A 21790-nucleotide genomic window follows, 5' to 3' on the forward strand; every position below is an offset into this window, starting at 1 on the left:
CCACCTTTTCGAGATAGATTAGATAGATCAGAATCAGAATCCTTTATTTGTCCTGCGAGGGGAAATTTGGTTTAAACAACAGCAGAGCAATATACAACCAATAAAACACCCAGAAATAAAATAATAAAATGAAAAAAATCTAAATAGAATAAAATAGAAATCTGCACCATATTATATATACACAACATATTTACAAAAATAACAAGAAGAGGTGCTGTTAAATATTTATCCTGCTGTGTTCTTGTTGTGGAGTCTGATGGCAGCAGGGAGGAAGGACCTGCGGTACCTCTCCCTCACACACCTGGGATGGAGCATCCAGATATACAGGTATAGATAGATAGATAGATTTTTATAGATAGATATTTGTCTTTGTTATTTTTCTTTGATCTATGTTCTTTATCTTTATCTTTAGACTTAGATTGTATCATCTTCTCTTTATTTCTCTTTGTTATTGTTCTTATTTTATTTTGATTTATTTTTTATGAAAAATTGCTGTATTTTCTGTGGCTATTGGAAAAAAACTAAAAATGTTTTACCTTAACTTAGATTTTTTACTTTTACTCTGTTGTAAAAGGTTAAAAATTTTTAGAGGTCAGTAGGTGGCGCCATCAGTTTAAAAAAGATGTATTTATTAAAACAAAGGAAAATAGTGCAGAGACCGCCATCTAGTGGACTCTGAAAGTAATGACACTGCTTCATGAAGCTTCATCAGACCATCACTAATGACAAGGAACGGACATTAAAAACGAAGAGAGAGAGTGGAAAAGTCGGGCGGCATGTGTATCTCTTTTCACTCGGACGCACTCGCGTGTTTATCCAAGAGTTAACACAACGCTTGGGAATTAAAAGCGACAGAAGATGTAAAATACTTGTGATGTTTCTTTAACCGCTGCTTAAACGTGCATTATGAGGACGAACAGGGAAAAAGGGTTTCGGTGCGAGGGAACATTGCTTTTCTTCCGTCAGTGGTTTGCAGAAATAAACACATATGAAAGCCTGTGGGAACAAATACTGTTACCACAGATCTACATTTCACCGAGATGACAGGGAGGCACGGAGCCAGCAGCTCTGCAGCAGCTGTGTTTAGTGTTTGTATGTTTTAAGATTAAATATGCTTCACATCTCAAATGTCAACAAAAGTGTTATTTTACCGAACGTTGCCGACCATTTCTATGGAATCTAAAATCCTTCTTTCTCTCCGTCTTTCCGACAACGTTCCTATTTCATTAAAGGGGAATTAGCAGAGCGTTGGCCGTCGGGCTAAATGTTGTAGGTCAAGACGTTCGAGCGACTTATGAAAATCCAGGTTCACGGAAAGTGAAATGACCTTTACAGCCATCTCCACTCTCTAGACAGTCTCGTTTTTTGATTTTACCTCTGGATACCACCTCCACCAGGACCAGGGAATCATCTCGAACACCTCAAGAAATTGAACAATAAATAGACAATTGAAAAGCCTGCGGCAGAAATATATTGGATAAAAGTTGCTTTTTGATTTTAATTACGGCAGATTCTCACTGCGTTAAGTAAACAAGTAAAGCTTCTGAATAATATCTCACTGGTTTCGTACTGAAATAAGTAGTATCCCAGGGTTTTATTTTCCCATGAGGTATTCTTTCTCATCAAATGTATATTTCTGGTTCACCTGTTCTTCAATAATATATATATATGTTCCATAGCCAATGCCTGGGGGAAAAATATAGTCTGTGAAGTCATTTTATATGGCCAAAATCAAAGTAATGGATGAATGGATGGATGGGTGGGTGGATGGGTGGATGGATGGATGGATGGATGGGTGGATGGGTGGATGGATGGATGGATGGGTGGATGGATAGATGGATAGATGTAGATAGTAGTTAGTCTTAGTAGTAGTAGTTAGTCTTTGTATCCTTTGTCTTTGTTGTTTTTCTTTGACCTTTGTTCTTTGTCTTTATTGATTGTGTCACCTTGTTCTTTGTCTTTATGATTGTGTCATCTTGTTCTTTTTCTTTGTCTTTATGTTCTTCTTATTATTTTATTTTTATTTATTACTTTGTTTTGTTTATGAAAAATTGCTGGCTATTGGTAAAAAACAATTTTTAAAGTTCATCAATAAAGTTTTACCTTACCTTACCTTATGGATAGATGGATAGATTGTTTTCCAATTAGACACAGCAATACAGGCGATAATTATTCATGAACATAAAAATAAGAACAAGAAAAATGAGAAATAAGAGAAAGAACGCACATAGATGACACAATCTGTCAAGTCTAAACATACATAAATATAACATAAAGATAACAATCGTGACCTTTAAAGACATAATTGTTTAAGATCATGTGGAAGATAGATTATCTTAAAATATAACTTCCAATGAGAGTAAAGATGCCTAAAGAGTGATGGGATTATTTGTTGAAGGAGAAAAAACGTGGAAAATATCACATCAGACTCATTCTTCCTGTACAAAAACACATTTCAAACAAAGCAATCTAAATAAAAAAGCGAGTGAGTGAAGTTTATATTTGCACAAAATTATATGAGACACATCTTTCAGGTGATATACATTCTATATTGGAAAGCGCTATATAAATAAATATTACTTACTTACTTACTTATATGTTCATAAAATAGTATTACCATAATTTAATGTTCTCGCTACCAAGTAATAAATACAATTAAAACATAGCCGAGGGAAAGATATAATGTAGTGAAATAAGATGGCAAAATAATTGGTAAAAAATAACAATTTATTGAATTAAATGTTGATATCATTCATTTACTGTATCTGCATGTTGTTGACGATCAGTGACCTGAGAATAGCATTATTATGTTAGCTCAACATTCTGATGAAACCTGGAAATATAAGAGTTTGGTTCCATATATATAAACATTTATAAATTTTACCAAAGAGAATAAATGTCAAACAAGTGAACTAAAGCCGTCTTATAGGTTCTTGTTATCGTAGGCGCCGAAGACCTCGGAGAAAGAAAAAAAACAAAACAATTCAGAACCACTTTGTATTGGTCGGCATATCCTGTCCACTTAATCTGACTTACAGCCCTGCAGCAGAACGCCGGGTCCACACCTGGACTCCTGCACTTGTCAAGCAGAGCCAGAATGATGACTCATCTGACCACATCCCTCTCTCTTTTTTTTCTCCAGCAGTGAGAAGTGCATTCATGTATGTAATGAGGGTTCTTATACTGTAATATAGCTCCGTGACGGCACCCGGGCTGACCTTGAGCTTCGGTCCGATCGCATCCGCATCCAACCATTCCGAGCGTTTGTTTGTATTGTTTTATGTCTCGTAGACAGATCTCTGAACATTTCCAGAGGAATCTTAAAGCTCACCGGCGGGTTTTTTTTTCAAAGGAGAATCTGGTTAACCAATAACCCATTAAAATGTTGTTTTTATACACAGGTTTCACAAAACAAAAGGCTGAAGATTAATGATGCCTCTGCACTTAAATTCTCCGCGCGATATGTTTTTTTTTTTTTTTTTTTCTACTCATCATCTGCAGACAAATGGGCTGTAAAGTGCAGCTAAAGTGCTGAGGGATTGAACTACGTTTCCACTTCAGATCTCCTGATTTGCTGAGCATGCAGAAACACATTTCATTCCATGCATAACCACGGGGGAAATAAAAGCAGACAAAGTATGTTGTGAATTAATTATTAAACTTGTTTTAACAATGGAAAGATAATGAGATTTTATTCGAAATTTTCAAAGTGGTTTCATAACAGATTTCCTGCTTGACGGAGCAAATACTCTTGATATGCAACCTTAATTAAATATAGGGATATTGTTGTAATAGTTTGTCATTTTAAATGTATTTACGTGGTTTAAAGTAGTTTGAATTTCTATTCATATTAAATATTTGTTTTAGGAGTTTTCGAAAGCACATAATTCTGATTAAAGCGACAATAAGTACGATTTTTTATTATTATTATCTCAATATGTCACGTAATGTTCCTGAATAATTGTCGGTTCAATGATAATATCTGATGAATACAGTTTTTATTGTTAATTACATCTGCATTACTTTATCATAAATTTACCTTGACACACTTTTTGAGGGTATTGAACTATATACCTCCTAAACCTGTGTTCAATAATGTAAAAGCATGTTTAATAACCTTTCCCTCCATTACCAGGCAGTATCAATCCTTTAACAAAATAACTCAAATGACTATAACATAACTCAATAGATGAAAAAAGCATCACGTTACTGTGTCGGTCAACATACGTGTTATATATATATATATGTGCTGTTATTAGTGAGCACATAGTTAAGGATCCCCACAGTGGTGAATAATAAACACCCTCATCTGAAGAATCTGTAACTGACTTTTATTTAGAAAATACTATCAAGCCTCTTGGACTGGTATCAAAGCCTCACATAGTAATACAACGGCGCCTCACAGAGTATCATTATGGCGCTTTGTCGAGTATTACAACGGCACCTCATGGAGTACTACTACAGATCCTTGAGAAGTAATAGTACAGCACCTCATGGTGGGGATATACCATAAGGCTTCCGAAGTAATCCAACGGCGTCTCATGGAGTAATACCACGACGCTCTGCAGAGTAGTACCACCAGAGTAGTGCGGGAATACTACAGAGCCTTGTAGAGTACACCAATGGAGCCTCGCAGTTCTACAACAACGATTATTGGAGTAATACAATGGCTCCTTGTAGAGTAATACCAATAGCGCCTAGCAGTTTTAAAGTGTCTATTTTGTACCATGAGGTTTCGTGGAGTAATACAATGGTGCCTTGTAGAGTAATGCCACAACACCTTGCAGTTATACCACGACACTTCGTGGAGTGAAACTGCCAAGCTTTGCAGAGTATTACCACCGCGTCTTGCGGTTATACACGCAATCGCAGGATAATAAAAAGGCATCTCACGGAGTAAAACCACCTCTGTGCTGCTTTTTAGTTTCCCATCATTTTGACAAATATCTCAGCGCTGTGTACCAAACAAAAAGGTCAGTGAGTATAACCAGAATTTCTAAATAGGGCGATCATGACTCAAAGACGCACTTTCAATTTTTGAGAAAATTTCATGATTTCAAGTGAGCCTTATAGTCTTAAAAAATACAGTACTTTTGCTCACTCCTACTGGCCATGTGTTGATCTATTACGGTTATAAATGACATTTCAGACAAAAAAAAGTATGTAATTATACAGACTAGAAAAATGTACAATTGTATTGGTTAAGAATAAAAATAATTAGACATTTTCTAACACAGTGACCAACAAAATAATGACAGTGAGAAAGTGTGTAAAATGTTCCTTGAAAAAATAAAACATTATGAAACATTAACTTGTGAATAAAATGACATGAAGTTTGTCAACAACCGATGATTTATCTCTACAAGTGAACAAATGCTTTTTTTGTTCGTTTATTTTCCTAATGCCATGAAATTGTCATTCGTTAAACCTCTTCAAACCAGAACCCCGGGGCCACACTAGGGCTGCTTATTGCTGTAGAGCTTATATAAACTTGTTATCTGACAGAATCTCCATGGATAATTCTCTTGAGAGAAGGCAGGCGAGCTCGCGCTTCATCCCAGAGAAGTGTCTACTATACACAGCAAGAGAGGAAAAAAAAGTCACGAAAAACCACTCAGCCGTTTCCAACGCACCAAACCTGTGATTACCTGTGCAGGTGCAGTTTAAAAGCATGTTTTTGTATCTCTCTTTTCGATTTTTAAATGTGTCGTTCTTTCAGCGGCTGTGTATAAATTAAGAGTTTTCGGAGCTCTCGAAAAGGAAATTAAACGGCCGTCATAGTTGTTCACAAATACGACCGAGGTTAAGTGGGTTTAGAGAAGTCACGTGGTTTCCAACAAAGTGTCGACATAGAAGGTAAAACATATTATATCTGACAGTGAAGGGGAGATTAATCTGGGCTGGATATGAAAACCAGCAGCTCGTCCTAAAGGCTTGATTTTTTTTATTTTCTGAACGGCGAGCGAGCGTTCATTGAAACACTGAAAACGGCAGAAGAGAAACACCAAAACAAGAAGCCTTGCAACTATGGGGATGATAAAAGGCAGCCGAGATTCAATTTCCCACACCGAGCGCCGTCGCCAGCGACAGCCTTTGAAGTACACTGCATTTATCTTGCACTATGGAGACGAGTGTTGCTGGTAGTGGGGAAGCCGGAGAGAAGAGGAGGAAGCCATCAGCATTATGAAAAGCATCAGCACCAGAGGCATGTGTAACAGCCACTTTGATGATGCTGCTATTTGTCCACATCGGGGTGGGACGGGCGGGGGGGTGGTCGGATGAGAGGAGGCGGGTTTGTAATGAAAAGGAGGGGAAGATGACACAGGCTGTGGGAAGTATATATAGCCAGGCTGTAAAAATTCATTAAAAAAAATAAATTCAAAAAGCAAATTATAAATTTAAAATAGAACAGACAATGGACTGTACACGCAACAGGCATCCAGCCAGCCAAAGAAAAACAAACAAAAATAAAAAAAAATCGAGATGAAAGAATTTGGACTGGGGTTAGTACGAGGCTGCGGACCTCTTCGCTGATACAGCACGGTGACATATACTGACCTGGCCTTGAGACAGCGCTAGTGGTGGTGGGTTCAATAATTGCTACAGGGGGGGAAGAGGGGTGGGGAAGGAAAAAGGACATTCATGTATTATTAACAGAATGGAGAAGTAAAAATTAAAAAAAAAAGAAAAAAAAGAAATGCATGCGAGGACCAGAGGACGAGGGGATGAAGTAAAAATAATAAAAATAAAAACGAATTCCCTGGAAGACTCGACGGCTCATAAACGAGACGTAGCTTCCAATGTTTTACATTCGCCCGCTGAAGGTACGAGTGGGCAAATGGAATTCCCAGCGGGGATTTTGCATTCTATTAAAAAACTTTCATCACACTTGTGCCCGGGAATGCTAAACAACTGTCCGTCTCTCTCCGAGCATTAATTCATCTCCACCCACTGACTCGACTTAAAATCACATCAATTCTAGTTTCGCTTACATTTAAATTATTTAACACCCTCCAACACCCCCCCCCATGTATCGTGGCCTCCCTTCACGGTCCTATGAGTTGACCGAGTGAGCAAAGAAGTAAAGTTTCAGTCTGTGTTTGATACTGCTCGACTGTAAATCCCGGGCCCATTACCTTCTGGATGGATCACTGTTGGTTTTGGAGAGAATAGAAGTATGTTCACATATTCACTTCAGAGATGGTACGTGGAAGTTTAAGCAGAATAAAAAACAAATAACATATTTTTTCAATTGGTATCTTTTACTTGAAACGTTTCTTTAAGCATTGATTAGTTTTACTTGGTGATACGTGGTCAGATCTCTTGGTGAATGACTCGGTGAAACTACCAAAAGTGAGATAAACTTTCTGTCCAACGACCGTCTTACCATCGTGTGTGTTGTCTTATATCAAATCTTACATTTTATGTCAAAACCAAACGCTTTTTTAAAAAAGTATCTTGTTTTCCGGACTGTAAGGCAAACTTCATTTTCTAAAACTTTTAATTTGAAGCACAACGTGAACACGAACATTCTCGCTATCATTCCAGGAGGATTAACCACAAAACTCCAGTCGCTAGATACTGGTAAGTCTTGAGTTATTTTAAATATATTCTAACGTTTCATTTAGCGATATTAGTGTTTTTTTCAGTGTGACAACTGAAAAAGGTTGAAAGCTATCGTGTTTAATACAATTTGCGCCTTATTATTCCGGTCCAAAAGTAGACCATTCCAATGACAGTTTGCCTTGTAATGCAGAGCACCATATAGTTCGGGAAATACTGTTACCATAATGATCGGTAAGGGGTATGTCAAATGTATATATGTGTTTACTGGTCTATTTGCACTATTAATGCGTCTCCTCTCGGGTACTTTTCTCCATTTAACTATAAGTAAACTATAAGTATACTGACATGGCCCATTTGGACAAGAACCTCTGGTTGTTTCTACTCAACCACACGTCCCATAGTACAAATTTTCGCTTATGAGCATCTTGTTACCCCAGGATACATTTATTGAGTCTCAATTATAAAGTTGTGCTGGTGATAAGAAAAGTTTTCCCGGTTGTAAGTAGAAAAAGGCATTTATGTGCTTCTTGGTTAAAGCAGTATTTTGTCTTCAGCTACACAGTACAAGTACTAGGTTTGGACAGACCTTCTCACTCAATACTTTTGTTTTAATTATTATGTACATAATAGATTAACGCTGAAGGCATCAAAACCACAAATCAACGCATGCATAATTATAAACAGTACACAACAAAAAAAGTGTCAGATAATTGAAAATGTTTGCAAAGTAGCCACTTTTTTCTCTATTTAGACTTTTAGTGACCTTCTAAATATGGCCGGTTGAAGTGTAATTTTTTTTCCTTATTAATGGGTTTGGGTCCATTAGTTGTGTTGTGCAGAAACCATGCGGACACAAGAAACATGCGTGGCCATCATTACTCTGAGAAATGAAGATCAGTTAGTGTAAAAAATTGGAAAAACTAAAAGTTTCTGGGCAGAAAGTGTGTCCAAACTTTGTGGCCTGAACTATCATAATATCATATCAACGTCACAGTCAATGGAACAGCAGTGACACAGTGTATATTTGTTGAAACTGTCAGAGAAACGTAAGGACAAAGAGGTACCAGATAGGGAAGGTGTGGATTTCTTCCGTCTTACAGTTCGGCCAGCGCCTGAAGAGAGTTCTGAATATAATGGGGCCCCTTAGAAAAATGAATTGCGTTTCTATAGGGTACCTCAGATGAGTTCTTGGATGGGTTACACTTAACACAGGGGGTTTCTTCAGTGCTATTAAGCAAAACTACAGGTTCACAGCGTTTTTTTTTTGTTGCACTTGATCCAGATTGTACCAGAATATTCAACGATGAAAGCGATACAGACCACCATGAGAGACCCATTCAAAGGCTGGGCGGTTGAACACAATAATGTATTGTAGAGCCGTTAGTTGAAGTACACTCAAGAGCAGACGCACTTTTTCCACCCTTTATTCCTTCCACTTGTGTTTAAAGATTTTCCTGGCAGAGCGTGGACATAAAAAAGAGTCTGTGTTGAGGTAACATAAAGCTCACGCCTCAGAATCTATTTTAAATCAGATTTCAAGAGGACTCCATGACAGGAAGTCATATTATATGTTCCATTTTGCACTGATAGTACATTAAAAAAAAAAGCTATCGCTGCTCCTCACAACAAAAGCCATCTGGTCACTTTAAATCAAGAGCCGCATAATGACCACGGACTATAAACTACACCTCCCACAATGCACTCTAAAAACGTCACCCTTTCGACGGCTTGTTTTTCCGATCACGGGACCGTAAATCAAAAGCCTCGGCCGGGATTCTCAGTCGTGGTCATAATGTACATCAGCACAGCGGGCGCACACATAATAAAATGAACAAATGGGAAATCATGAACGACCTCTCTTACACGTCGACCAAACACTCACCCTTTTTGTCAGGAGTTTGAAAATGCAAAGTGACAGAAATTCAAATTGAATTTAATCCGAAGGCTTCAGCGTTTCAAAGCAATAACAGTGAAGTCGATTAACAGACACATAAAAGTCGCTCACTGCATGAATTAGTCATACACTCATGGTAGAGGCGGAACAATCAAATAAAGGGGGGGGGGGGGGGGGGTGCAGGAATCAGTAAGTCAACAAAATCGGGCCGAAACACTGAGACGCTCCCTGTGGGGTTGGAACCGGTGCAGAGGATGGAACAAAACTGAGGAACAGATGAATGCTGCGCATCTCGTGAGTCAAGTTCTCCTCGGGGAGCAGATATGGGAAGTATTTTTTTTTTTTCTTTTTTCATTTCTATCTCCAGACGTGCACGTGGGTGCGGTCTGATTAACACCGCAGCATGGATCCACACTTCCACAAAAATGTGCTGGTGAAACATCTTCATATCATTAGCAACACTTTTAAATGTTCAGAGCTTCACTCCTCCGGTACGAACTCATCCACCTTTTTAATTGAAGTAACTGTTACTGTTTTATTTATCACCGCGACACCGACAGACTCTATTATCATGTGATAACTGCAGTTATTCGGGACAACTATCTTTAAGGATGCCAAGTCATTCTTTACTAACTGGAGCTGTAACCAATGCTCGGGCTCAGGAAAATGCGATAATAATTGCCTCCATTTGTTTGTGCGAGTCTGTCGGGGTGAGATGATACAGTGATACCAGTGTTAAGTTTGTTTCTTTCCTCAAGCGGGAAACTGTAAAATTAAATCTTGTACCTCAATAATCCCATTTCTGGGTCACGAACATCAGTCTCTAACAAACTTCTTTTTACACAACTATTCCATGGTTTAAGTCTCTTTTTAATTCATTATTCAGTTAATGAAACTGGTCATATGTGTGAGGCATTTGACTCTTAATCTAGAAATGCAGAAGAGATTGATGGGATTACACACTGACCTCAGGACAGTTTCAAGACATCCAGTGTGTCCATGTATCAAGAATTTGTCATTGATACTACACTTAATTTTAATCGTTTTTTTTACGCATAATGTCTTAAAGTACAACTAATGTCAAACTTCAACTCTCCTGACTCACTCCCATGTTTCAAATGTTCTTCCTCTCCAAGATGCAGTAAGTCCCTCATCATGACCATGATTGAACTTATTACTTTATAAAGTCCTCCCCCGTCTCAAATCTGGGCGAACAAGAGGTTACGAGAGCGGAGTCCATTATGACATAATAATGGCTTCACTCCTCCTCCAGCCAGCTGTAATCACGCCCGCTTTGTTTATACAACGAGTCCCTTGGAGGCGGAGAGACTTCCAGGATTGATGAAGCACGGTGACAAACATTGATGCTTTACCAATCACAGTAGAGTGGGCGTGGTTATGGTAAACAAGATTGTATCTCCAGATAAGCAAGGTGCTTTCAGTGGATGGGGCTTAAGATCATTTTCTAATGTCAATATTTCAATGAAAAGAGAGTTTTGTACAAACAGACACTGATGATACAATAGAGTCCAACGTCTATTTAAGACACAATTAAATCAACACATTAGTTGAACTTTAAACAGAAAATGTATTCAAGTCCTAATATACTCTCAGGTTTGCTCCGCCAGGTAACGTAGAGTAGTAAAAGTATTGGTGAAAATGATCTGCCCAAATTATTAAAGAAAAGATGACAAAAATATTAAAGTGAAAATCTTATGTGTTATTATTATTCGTTGTTTTAAATTTTAAGTAATTACCACGACTGTATACCTGGGTTTCACAGAGACAAACGACTGAGGAAAGCTATGGTTTTTTACATCACTTTCATTTCTTTAAAATATATTTCCTTTTTTTTTTAAATTAAAAATGAAGTTAAAAAAACGTTTCAAACATTATTTTAACATGTTTGATCCGAGCAACAACTCCCTGAGCTGCTGGTCGATCTATGATGCAGCTGCACATCTCTTGACAGCCCCTCCAGTTAATTATAGAGGAACTTTCTAATCAGCACTTGTGCATAAACTACGCAATTAAATATATTCAATAATTCGATCCCTAAGATCTGTGCTGGGAAAAAAAAACGCCTTTTCCACCATTACCACCATGACCATGATTTTTATTTTTCATCTTCGCATATCCATCCATCACGACACTTCACGAAACTTTCCACAAACGATCCTCTTTTTGAATTTTAAGTTCTCTCTTGTAACCAACTAACATGTCCTTGGATTCCAGAAAAATATTAGTTTGATACTAAACCAAGAGTTCAAGTTCAGTTTCGACGTCTGATGAAAACGATAGGGGTAAATAAATATTTAAAGCGGTCGGCAATGAAAAGGAATTAGTCCTGATTCAATATAAACAGATTATTTTCTTTTGCTAATCATTCCCCACGTTGACTTCAACCAAGGTGAAACACTTCAATCCGCCTCAAACCTGTCCTTTGAAAACCAAAAGTAAACATGTTTTTTTTTCTTTTGCACCGTGACGTTCAACACACATTACACTGGGTGTGTCTGTCACGCTAAGAATAAAAGGCGACGCGGCTCGTTAAAAAGTTCTCGCCTCTGATGCCGACGTCAAAACAGATGTGATAAGAAAACCTCAGAAGCTTCATCAGGGCTCGCTTTATTAGAGTTGGTGGCAGTTGCAGCTCAGAACTTGCCCGTGCAACGCACACTGGAGGAGGCGGAATCTATCCCTCAAAATGTTTGCGGAGCCAGATGGAAATCCAGTAGATTAACTAAATTGTCAGAAAGTTGGATCCGAGTCACATGACATGAAGTTACCATATTTTCCGCACTAAAAGGCGCACTTAAAAGCCTTTAATTCTCTAAAAAAAAAAACAGTGCGCCTTATAATCCAGAGCGCCTTATATATGTACACGCTGCTGCTTGAAGCCTCTTAAACATCATTTGAACATCGTTACCATGGGAGTGAACAGAGTTGTCAAAACGCTTAATAAAGTTTGACTTCATCTGACTGTTTTGTTGACATTCCCTTTAGCACAGCTTTATCTAGTGGATGCATAACACAATCATCTTTTATTATAGGGACCCTATATTCCAAACTATAAGGCGCACTGAAAAGCCTTTAATTTTCTCAAAAAAATGTGCGCCTTACAATCCGGTGCGCCCTATTTATAAAAAACTGTTCTAAAATAGGTCCTTGAAGGTGTGGCTCAGATTCTGGAAAATACCGTACATAGAACACCTACCAACACAGGTCTTGAAGTGTCAACTTTTCGTACGACACTTTTTTGCTCTGCCCGATGAACTAATAGAACTGATGGTGTGTGAAGTTTATGAGTAACAAGCTGTTAAAAGCAGAGCAACAATTGACATGTTACTGCTTTTTACAAAGTAACAAGTTACAGCACGTGTTAGCGCAAACACTCCCGTAGTTACTGAAACCCGTTCCGGTCATAGCTATAACACTACACAATAACTTATACATATAAATATAGTTGCAAGAACGACTTATATTAAACCACAAATATATCAATGTTTGATGAATATATTATATTGGCTCATAAATGTGTAAAACCGTGATTTATAGTCGGTTGTGACCTTCACTTGAGATGATGGATTCCTGTTAATCACTGAGGCACCGAATGTGATATTTATCCAGTGTCATTTTTTTAACGCTCGGTCATCCAGAGAGACGTTCTTCCACCCGATGCCGGCGGCTTCCAACAAGTGTCAGCGACGGTGGGTGGATTTAAGCCCAGCGGCCTCGACGGTCACTCGCAGGCTTCCAAACATTTCCTCATCACAGCGGCCGGCGGAAAATGTTAATGGCGTCTTTTCATTGCCAGAATATGGAAATGCCGACACTGAAAACAATGAGTAAACGTCGCAGCATTTGGAAGGTGCGTCGGGGGAAAATGACACCAGCACCTGCCAATGTCTCATTTATATGAACGTTGAAAAAAATAACAACACTTCTGTCCGTGTGTTAGAATGATTCAATTTCATCTTTAGTAGCCGAGTTGTTCGTTCCAAAAAAAAAAAAATCAACAATGGCCGCCAAAATACCTCTTGAAATTTGATGGCGTCACGTCATGGAACCAAAGTACCGTGGTAGGAAAACATTAAAAGTGGTGAGCACGCCTGTCAAAAATAACACGCGGTGAGTGATAAGCGTCGTAACGAGCGTGACCTTCATTTCCAACTTGGACCGGTTGAACCGGAGGACGGCGGCGCAGGTGAGATGAGAGAGTCTTGTCTTTTTTTTTTTTTTTTTTCTTTTTCCAATATAAGTGTCTTCCGATTACTGCTGGAGGGCGGCTGGGAGCGGAGAAAAAGGATGTGGAAATTAAGGCGGAGGTATGGGGATGAGAAAATCTCCTCGGGGGCCTAAGCCGAGGTGGTCTGGGGGATAAGAGCTCGACCAATTAAGCTGACGGACTTCGCTCAGAAAATTGGAGTGAGCGGCGTCAGTCTTTTCGCCCAAGTTCACTTCCATCCATAGCTCAAGAAATGAAAGTCGGAGTAGGATTTGTAGGTATTTCTTTTTATTATTTTTGCCGAAGCAAAAGCATATAGTCTGTTGTTGCTTTCCCTGAGCAGCACTTTGTCAGATTAAGTCGAACATCTGATTTCAGCAAGTCTTGTATTTAAAATGAACCTCACGATTTTCAAAAGAAGGATTAACCCTCGAGCTATCTCTGGGCCTCCGGGTCACCTTGACCCTGAGATAACAGAAGGGTTAAGGTGTATTTACTGGTGAGGGCTGAAGAAGCTTCATGAAACATTTTCATGTTGTTTAGAGGTCAGTAGGTGGCGCCGTCAGTTTAAGAATGATGTTTCATTAGAACAGTTGTTCAAAACACAGGAAAATAGTGCAGAGAGCGCCATCTAGTGGACTCTGGAAATAATGATACTGTTTCATGAAGCTTCATCAGACCATCACTGGTATTTACTGCAAACCCACAGGGTTATTTAAACATTTCTTTCTACTTAAAGCAACTTATAGAATGTTGGCCGGACTGCATGGTTTATGGTTCTAGATCCAGAACTACAAAAAGTATTTATGAGTATTTATAAGTAGGGATTGATATCGCTCACAAATTTTCAATACTGTTAATGGTACCGGTAAATTCGCTTCAACACCATTACATTTATCAACACCAATTTTATAAGATTAATAAAAAAGAAAAAAAAAGAAAATTTAATTACACATCTTGAGTAGAACTTTTCAGCTAAACTTTTTTTTTAACAGAATAAAAAAAGTACTTAGAAAACACTTGCTGACAAGTAACATATCAAGCTTCAAATCACCTTGGATTCACCTGAAAACTCCAGAAAAGACCATTTTTATTTATTGATTTTTTTGTTTGTTTCAAAAGTGAAACCTCAAGTACTTTTCATTGTGAAGAAATCCTGCCTATGGATATTTTTCTAAAACAAGAGTAAAGTTTAAATACAAGAAACTAAACAGTGTTATTGAAAACAATGTTTTTCTACCTTATCGCCAGGAGTTATTTTTAACCGTTCGCGTTCTTCTTTTTTTTTCTATTCCAATATGTAAGCAAGTAAGTAAGTTACACTTATTTGTAAAGCGCCTTTCTAGACCAGGGTCACAAAGCGCTTTAACAATCAAAAACAATACACAGTTTAAAAAACCTACAAATTATAAACTCTAAAAAGCCAAGAGAAAATAAGACAAACACGAGTCAAAATGAGATGTTTTCTAAACGGGTGAATGTGACCTAAAATAAGTTTAATCAGACAGATTTAAACATAAAACAAGACTTATACACTGAATCATAAGTTTTGCAGCGAGTACAACTTGAAACAAAAAAGAAGAAAATATGAACCAAAGGTTGTTATTCGAGGTCACAATTAAACTCTTTCATTTCAGGGTTTGTTTTCCGAGCAAGAAAAAAAAGGTATAGATGGAATATTCTTAGTTCATTTTCAGGGAATAACAATGAGCCACAGCACCAAACACACTCACAATCTTTTGTCATCAATTAAACATTAGTGTTCCATCTGCACAGACACTGTGAACCAGCTGAAGGCTTCACTCTTTTGAAAAACAAACACCAATCGCGGTTGTGAATGTGTTCTCCCGACGTTAATTAGCATCAGCCATGCAAGGTAACACCGAGAGGATCTGTAGAGGATCTGTGTCCTCACTCTCTGTCTCACTCTTTGCTCCGATAGGATCATCATCACTTATGCAAGCGTCTAAAAATAATTCAAAGAGACATGTTCCTATGAATCCTGGGTGTAGCTAATTTATTAGCTTTGAAATATTTCTAAGGACAGAAAACCTTTTGAAGTAAAATCATTTTGTTATTCATTTGATATTTTTCTACCACAAGACAATAATCATTGATATTTTATATTTTTACTTTCTATTTAATCATGTTTAAGACTGAACCATTACTACTTTAGTGCTTAAAGGGCAACTATTGTGAAATCCCAACTCTCCTGCCTCCCATGTTTCAAATGTTGAATCTTCCTCTCCAAGATGCAGTAAGTCTCTCATCATGACCATGTTTTCAACTTATTACTTTATAAAGTTGCTCTAAAATCTGGGCGAACGATAGGTTACGAGAGCGGAGTCCACTATGACCTAATAACGGCTTCACTCCTCCTCTAGCCAGCTGTATTCACAACTCGCTTTGTTGATACAACGAGTCCCTTGGAGGTGGTAACTTCCAGGATTAATGACATGCGGTGAAAAACCTCGGTGTTTGACCAATCACAGCAGAGTGGGTGTGGTAGGGATAATTGTGGTTTCAGTGGGCAGGGCTAAATATCAAAATGTATACAAACTGTATATATATATGTTCTTTATATGAACATGGTATGTCGATGTGCTTTTCATGAGTCAATTTCGAACACTACACAACTATGTACATTTTGTGTAGTTTCCTCTAAATGACTTGCAATGAATAGAATCATTTGAGTCGATCAGTACATTCCAGTTGTTTAATCCAGTGATCCTCAAATTGCTAAATCCACTGGAAGATCCAGAAGATCAGCATTTCTCCATGTCTGGACTTCATGACAAAGAACGCAGACTATTTATTGAGTAACAGGTACAGGGCCGGTCCAAATGAACCTTCACGAACATTCTTTTAGTGTCAATGAAGTTGAAGGTGGACTCAAATACCAAATTCACAGCAAAAGATTACACTAGAAAAAAAGGTGACAGAGCAAACTGAGCTGTCGACAGAAAACCACATTCGGTGAAAAGTCAGATGTCACCTGAGGAGCTGAACCTGTATATCAATCAAGCGAGAGGATGGATGACAGGCTGGCATCAGTCACTTCAACACCATGCGATCCACACACACTACCTTGGCGATCAAACGGTGGAGTCTGATTTAAATAGTAATGACTGATCATCTCGTGGGAAAGCGCTTTAAAAGAGACGCAGTGCAGTTGTCGATGAAGACCTTCAGTAACCCGTGCTCTTGTCAGAGTCGTTTCAATCCACTCCAACGGCATGAATATATTGCCAGCAATCATGTGAAAACATTGCTTTACGACAATCGACACTCAGAAAATCATAGGCCTTGGATGCCGCCTCCTGGTAGTACTGTTGGATTTAAGATTCTCTCCAACAACTAGATTATTTACTGAAACACTAGTATGAACAATGGAGAAACAAAACAGGAGGTTAGATGCTATAAATCCATATGAGTTAAGGGAGTAAAGTCATTTTATCTTCTCTTTAAACTCTTATTTCAGGCTCACAAAATATTTTAATGTCTTAAAGATATTCTGTTATATATTTTAGGTGTGGTTTTAACCTGCTTTGAGATCCTCAACAAATAACATGTATTATTATTATTTATTTATTCATTTTCTACAGCTTATTATCAGAGAAGAAACCTGGGGTGAAGCGATAAGTGGTCGTCTCTAAACGCAGATGAAAGAACAACCTTTTGAAGCTACTGTTTACATTTATATACTAGGGGTTATGATAATAATCTTTTTAATTGTATCAAGAGATCTATTCCAAACCAAACGCGATATGAAAATCAAGGTCCGGGTTCCTTTTTATTTTGCTTCAAATTCACAATATTTTTTTATAGAATGTTGTTTTTTTTATTTTAAAAAGATGCTTTTTCCGTTTGAGTTTCTGGTCACTAAAAGAAAATGGCAATTGGTGCAAACCTTGTATAAAATCAATACTGTACGCGCTTTAATAAACAACAAGAAAAAAAAGTGAGTCGATTCCTTGCCTTTGTTCAAACAAAGACCGGCCTGGATAGCGTCCAGGACGAGCTTCGGAATAAGAGGCGATGTGTTTACTTCTCCGCTGTTAAGCTTGTCACGGTGATTGTTCTTCTCATCAGCGGCAGCCGAGTGGTTTCCCCCAAACTCACTTAAGGCCGCTCGAGGTGAGGACGAAATATATTTAAACAGAGTTTAGGCCACTCATCTGGAATTTAGACAGCTTTCGGTTAAGCAGTTGGAACACGAATCCATTTGCGTCGATGCTAACGTACGACCGATCCATCGTCCAGTCCGTTATTGACGTCTAAACGAATACATCCTCGTACAGGGAGTGGTTTTTGAATCTCGCCAAGTTCCCGACGCTCCGTCTTAAGCATGATTCATGACCGTCAGACCATTAAATGTAAGTGAGGACACTTCTGCCGCCCCCAAGGTCCGATTCCTAGTACAGTCTGGCATCATTCCAGAGCCTTTCGAAGTCTAGAGGGTCACTGCAGTCCATTTAAGCGTTTCGATGAGGGGAACTCGCCAGGCTTCCAACTGTCTGTCCCATTTCTATAACCGAGTTGCCCGGCTGAGCTGTCGACGTCGTGATAAGGTCAAACATTTATAGCGATCTGGATCTATTTATAACGGGAACGTTGGGCTCGGGTGGAAAAAGGATCTTCAGTAGGGACAAAAAGTAGGTGTTAAAATAAATGAATAAACATATTATAGATCAAAACTTAGTTTAATATAAGTATAAATCAATTAAGCTCACTTTGGCTTTTACATTAAATACTGTATAAAAATAAAAATAACTATCAGACGAGGTGTTAAAGGCATTACGTATCGAGCCAAGATACAACATCTAACAGAACAGAAAGAATTGATTTAGTCATATTTAATTATAGATTAAAACAATTTTCAATTCATTTTGAGTTATCATATCTTGTCTGACCCTGCGATGCAATTTTTAGTTTTTTCATTAACCCTTGTGTTGTCTCAGGGTGAAGGTGACCCAGAGGCCCAAAGGGATGCCACATTTTTTCGTGGCCTCTGGGTCACATTGACCCTGAATAATGAATCCCCATTATTTACTGTTTTTAAAAAAGAAGTAGTAACTTCTTTGATTTGTTTTTACTTTGTAGATGATTTGTGCATTTTTGTTAAAAACGCCCACTTTTCTCGTTTCTTCTGTGATTGGTCAAACATCAAGGTTTGTCACCCCGCGTCTTCGATCCCGGAAGTCTTCACCTCGAAGGGACTCCATGTGTAAACAAAGCGGGGGGGTCATTGAAGCTGGCTGGAGGAGGAGTGAAGCTATATAAATAGAAATTATTAATATTATTATTATCATTGGACTCCGCTCTCGTAACCTCTTGTTCGCCCAGATTTCATGCTCACAATGAGGGACTGACTGCATCTTGGAGAGGAAGACTTTAACATTTGAAACATGTCAGGATAATTGGGTTTTTAAAGGCAGTGTTTTATCTACTTTAGATGACAAAAAATGAACCTATTACAGTTAAAACACTGCTTGTCAACAAGACCACAACACAACTTAGTTAGAGTGTAAAAAAAAACACACAATAGCACCTTTGGAAGTGCAAACAAAGACACTTGCTCCCAAGGACGATGAGTTAGGATTTGTTATCTGAATGAATAAAAAACATAAGGGTTCTTAAATTATACTAAAAACCCAGATCAAAATGATATAATGAGTGTTTTAAGGACACATCCTCGAACACCATCTCTTGCCAGTAAAAGTTTTGTCGCTACACACTCGTTGTCGGCACCGCACGGATCGCGTTTCAAACCCTCCCCGCCGGACGATGCTCTTTAGAATATGCATTACCTGTTCTACTTCCCATCAAGCTCATCAATAGCTATCGACCACTCTAAAATAGCAATCCAAAGTCACCCGTGATGAAACCTAACCTCCGGCTTTTTGTTATTGGCGTCGAGGTACCTGTGAGAGTATGGCTGCGCAGATTGCTTGCCATTTCTCATTAGGAGGGACAGCAGAATTGCTCTCGCTTCAATTAGCCGAGATCATGGGAGCAAAGGCGACAGAAAGAGTGTTAAAGAAAGACGACAAAGTGAGGTAAAAAAGTCAGATAATCACGGAGACCAAATGGAATGGAATGACAAGTGAAAGGGGAAAAGAGAGGTTGATCTTTCCGTCTATCCTGATGGCTTTTTCTTGCTCTTCTGCCTTTGAGGCGTCAACGTCGTCACATCATTGTTAAGATCATCCGTATTGACGAAGCTCTTTTGTAGAATCCACAAACAGATGGAGCCAAGAGCTCCTTGCGACAAAACGTCGACAACGCCAAGCTTTTTGTATTCTGACTCAGTGGCCTGCTCGGGACAATGTTATCATCAGAGGAAGCAGAGTGAACTGTTGAATAATGGAATTCACAGTTTCATATTTCAACACGGAATACATTAAATTGGATGTTGTTTTTTTTTTCTTCTTTTTTCTCCGCCATCCATTCGTGCTCAAAAAAATGTTGTGGGAATGTGTTTTGAAATAGCTTAGTGTAATGGATTTCCTGGCTGTTTGGCAGGTACATCAGGTACACTAAATAATTGAAACCACTTTCTGTGTATGTATATCAAACGTCCGCAGACAAGTGGAGCACTTGATGCGAAAGTCAAGTGTAACCGAATCATCCAGGCAGATGAACAGCGGTGAGGTTTTTCTTTTTTTGTTGTTGAAAGATAGAAGCTGGTTACAAGTGAAAAGAAGAGATCTGTGTAAAGCATGAGGAGTCAAAGAGGCCGTTTTCTACAGACACTTAAATCTTCTGATATTAAAGTATACATAAATACAATGCGTTATATCATCACTGTGGTGAGATGCTGGCGTTAATATGTTGTTGTTTTTAATCACAAAGAAAATGACGCATGTTTATTTCTAAATGTTTTTTGTTTATTTCTAAATGAGTAATAATCACAGTTGGAGTCCGTCATGGAACTATCTGGCCGCCACCGTTAGTCACCGCTCGCTGCGAGGGTGGCAGGAAGAAAGGCGTCCAAAAACGCCGCCCCAAGCATTGACCAAACGCCACACGTTCGCCGCGGCCAACGAGGACAATGTGCTCGCGCAGAAGCGAGTCTGGCGCTCCGTGGTCTCACACTTACCAGTTTGCTTCGGGGACATTTTGTAAAAGATACACTCGATCACTTTCGACTTGTTGCCAGAACCGAGAAGCCAGTAGATGTCTTCTTAAATCCAGACCAGAAAGAAATGATGCAGGAGAGATCTACACAACACGGTGCCATTGATATGTTTCTTAATAGATTCTCGTTGTATAAAATGATTATTTTCATGCTAGAACTAACTTTATTAAAGATTTAAAGACGCATCACGACAAAGGATATGAGCAGATCGAAGAAACCAAACGAAGCAGTTAACTTTGCTGTTTAGTCGACGCAGGAAAGTCGACAATAACAAATGTTCTTGTTGGTTTTTTTATCATGTCTCGATCTAATAAACAGAGAGTTTAATAGTGATCTAATAAAGGCTGTAAGCACTGAGTTCCTTGTTTGTGTGTGTGTGTGTGTGTGTGACGTCACCGGACATTCTGCTAATTTAACAAACTTCAGGACGATCAATGATGACACAAAAATACGTTTAACAAGTTTAGTTTAGTCTTAACACCGTTAAACGCTTTACTAACTTACTATGAAATTTCGTTGATCACAGATCAAATGATTATTAAACATTTGAAGTATATTTTCAGAGGGATCAATAACGTTTATCCATCTTTCTATCCATCCATCTACCCAAATATCTTTTTTTTTAATAATAACTTTCAATTGTATATATATATATATATATAAAAAAAATGATTTACTATATTTTAACCTTTGAAATAACCTTTGATTTTTTGTATCGCATGATAAATGAATATACCGCATCATCACACAACACACAGCCCTGTTAAATAGTGCGCAAACTTTCCTTCTCAGACTCCTGCATGGATTTTGATGATGTCAGCAGTATCACTTAGATGTGCTAGTGTCAAGAGTATGTAAAACTGGGGTACAGGCATGAACAGATGCTTTAAGATAATAATCTTGTTTTTTAAGGTATAAAGTATATATGAAATTATTGTTATTTGGTTATAAATATGAATAT

The 21790-nt window shown here is 38.2% G+C and overlaps 1 protein-coding gene across 2 annotated transcripts in view; it reads right to left on the bottom strand.

The window, feature by feature from the left end:
* The window catches only part of negr1 (neuronal growth regulator 1), a 187715-nt gene that overhangs the window by 36709 nt on the left and 129216 nt on the right, over window positions 1-21790 (bottom strand). Inside the window, exon 7 of one of the 2 annotated variants that reach the window (XM_087783591.1) lies at window positions 6559-6600. The exons of the other annotated variant lie outside the window; for it this stretch is intronic. Within the exon in view, the coding sequence (XP_087639717.1) occupies window positions 6559-6600 (42 nt within the window). The remainder of the gene's footprint in view (window positions 1-6558; window positions 6601-21790) is intronic. 2 annotated transcript variants of the gene reach the window in all.

Source organism: Callionymus lyra, chromosome 2 (genome assembly GCF_982586985.1).
Source record: "Callionymus lyra chromosome 2, fCalLyr1.hap1.1, whole genome shotgun sequence".
NCBI lineage: Eukaryota > Metazoa > Chordata > Actinopteri > Syngnathiformes > Callionymidae > Callionymus > Callionymus lyra.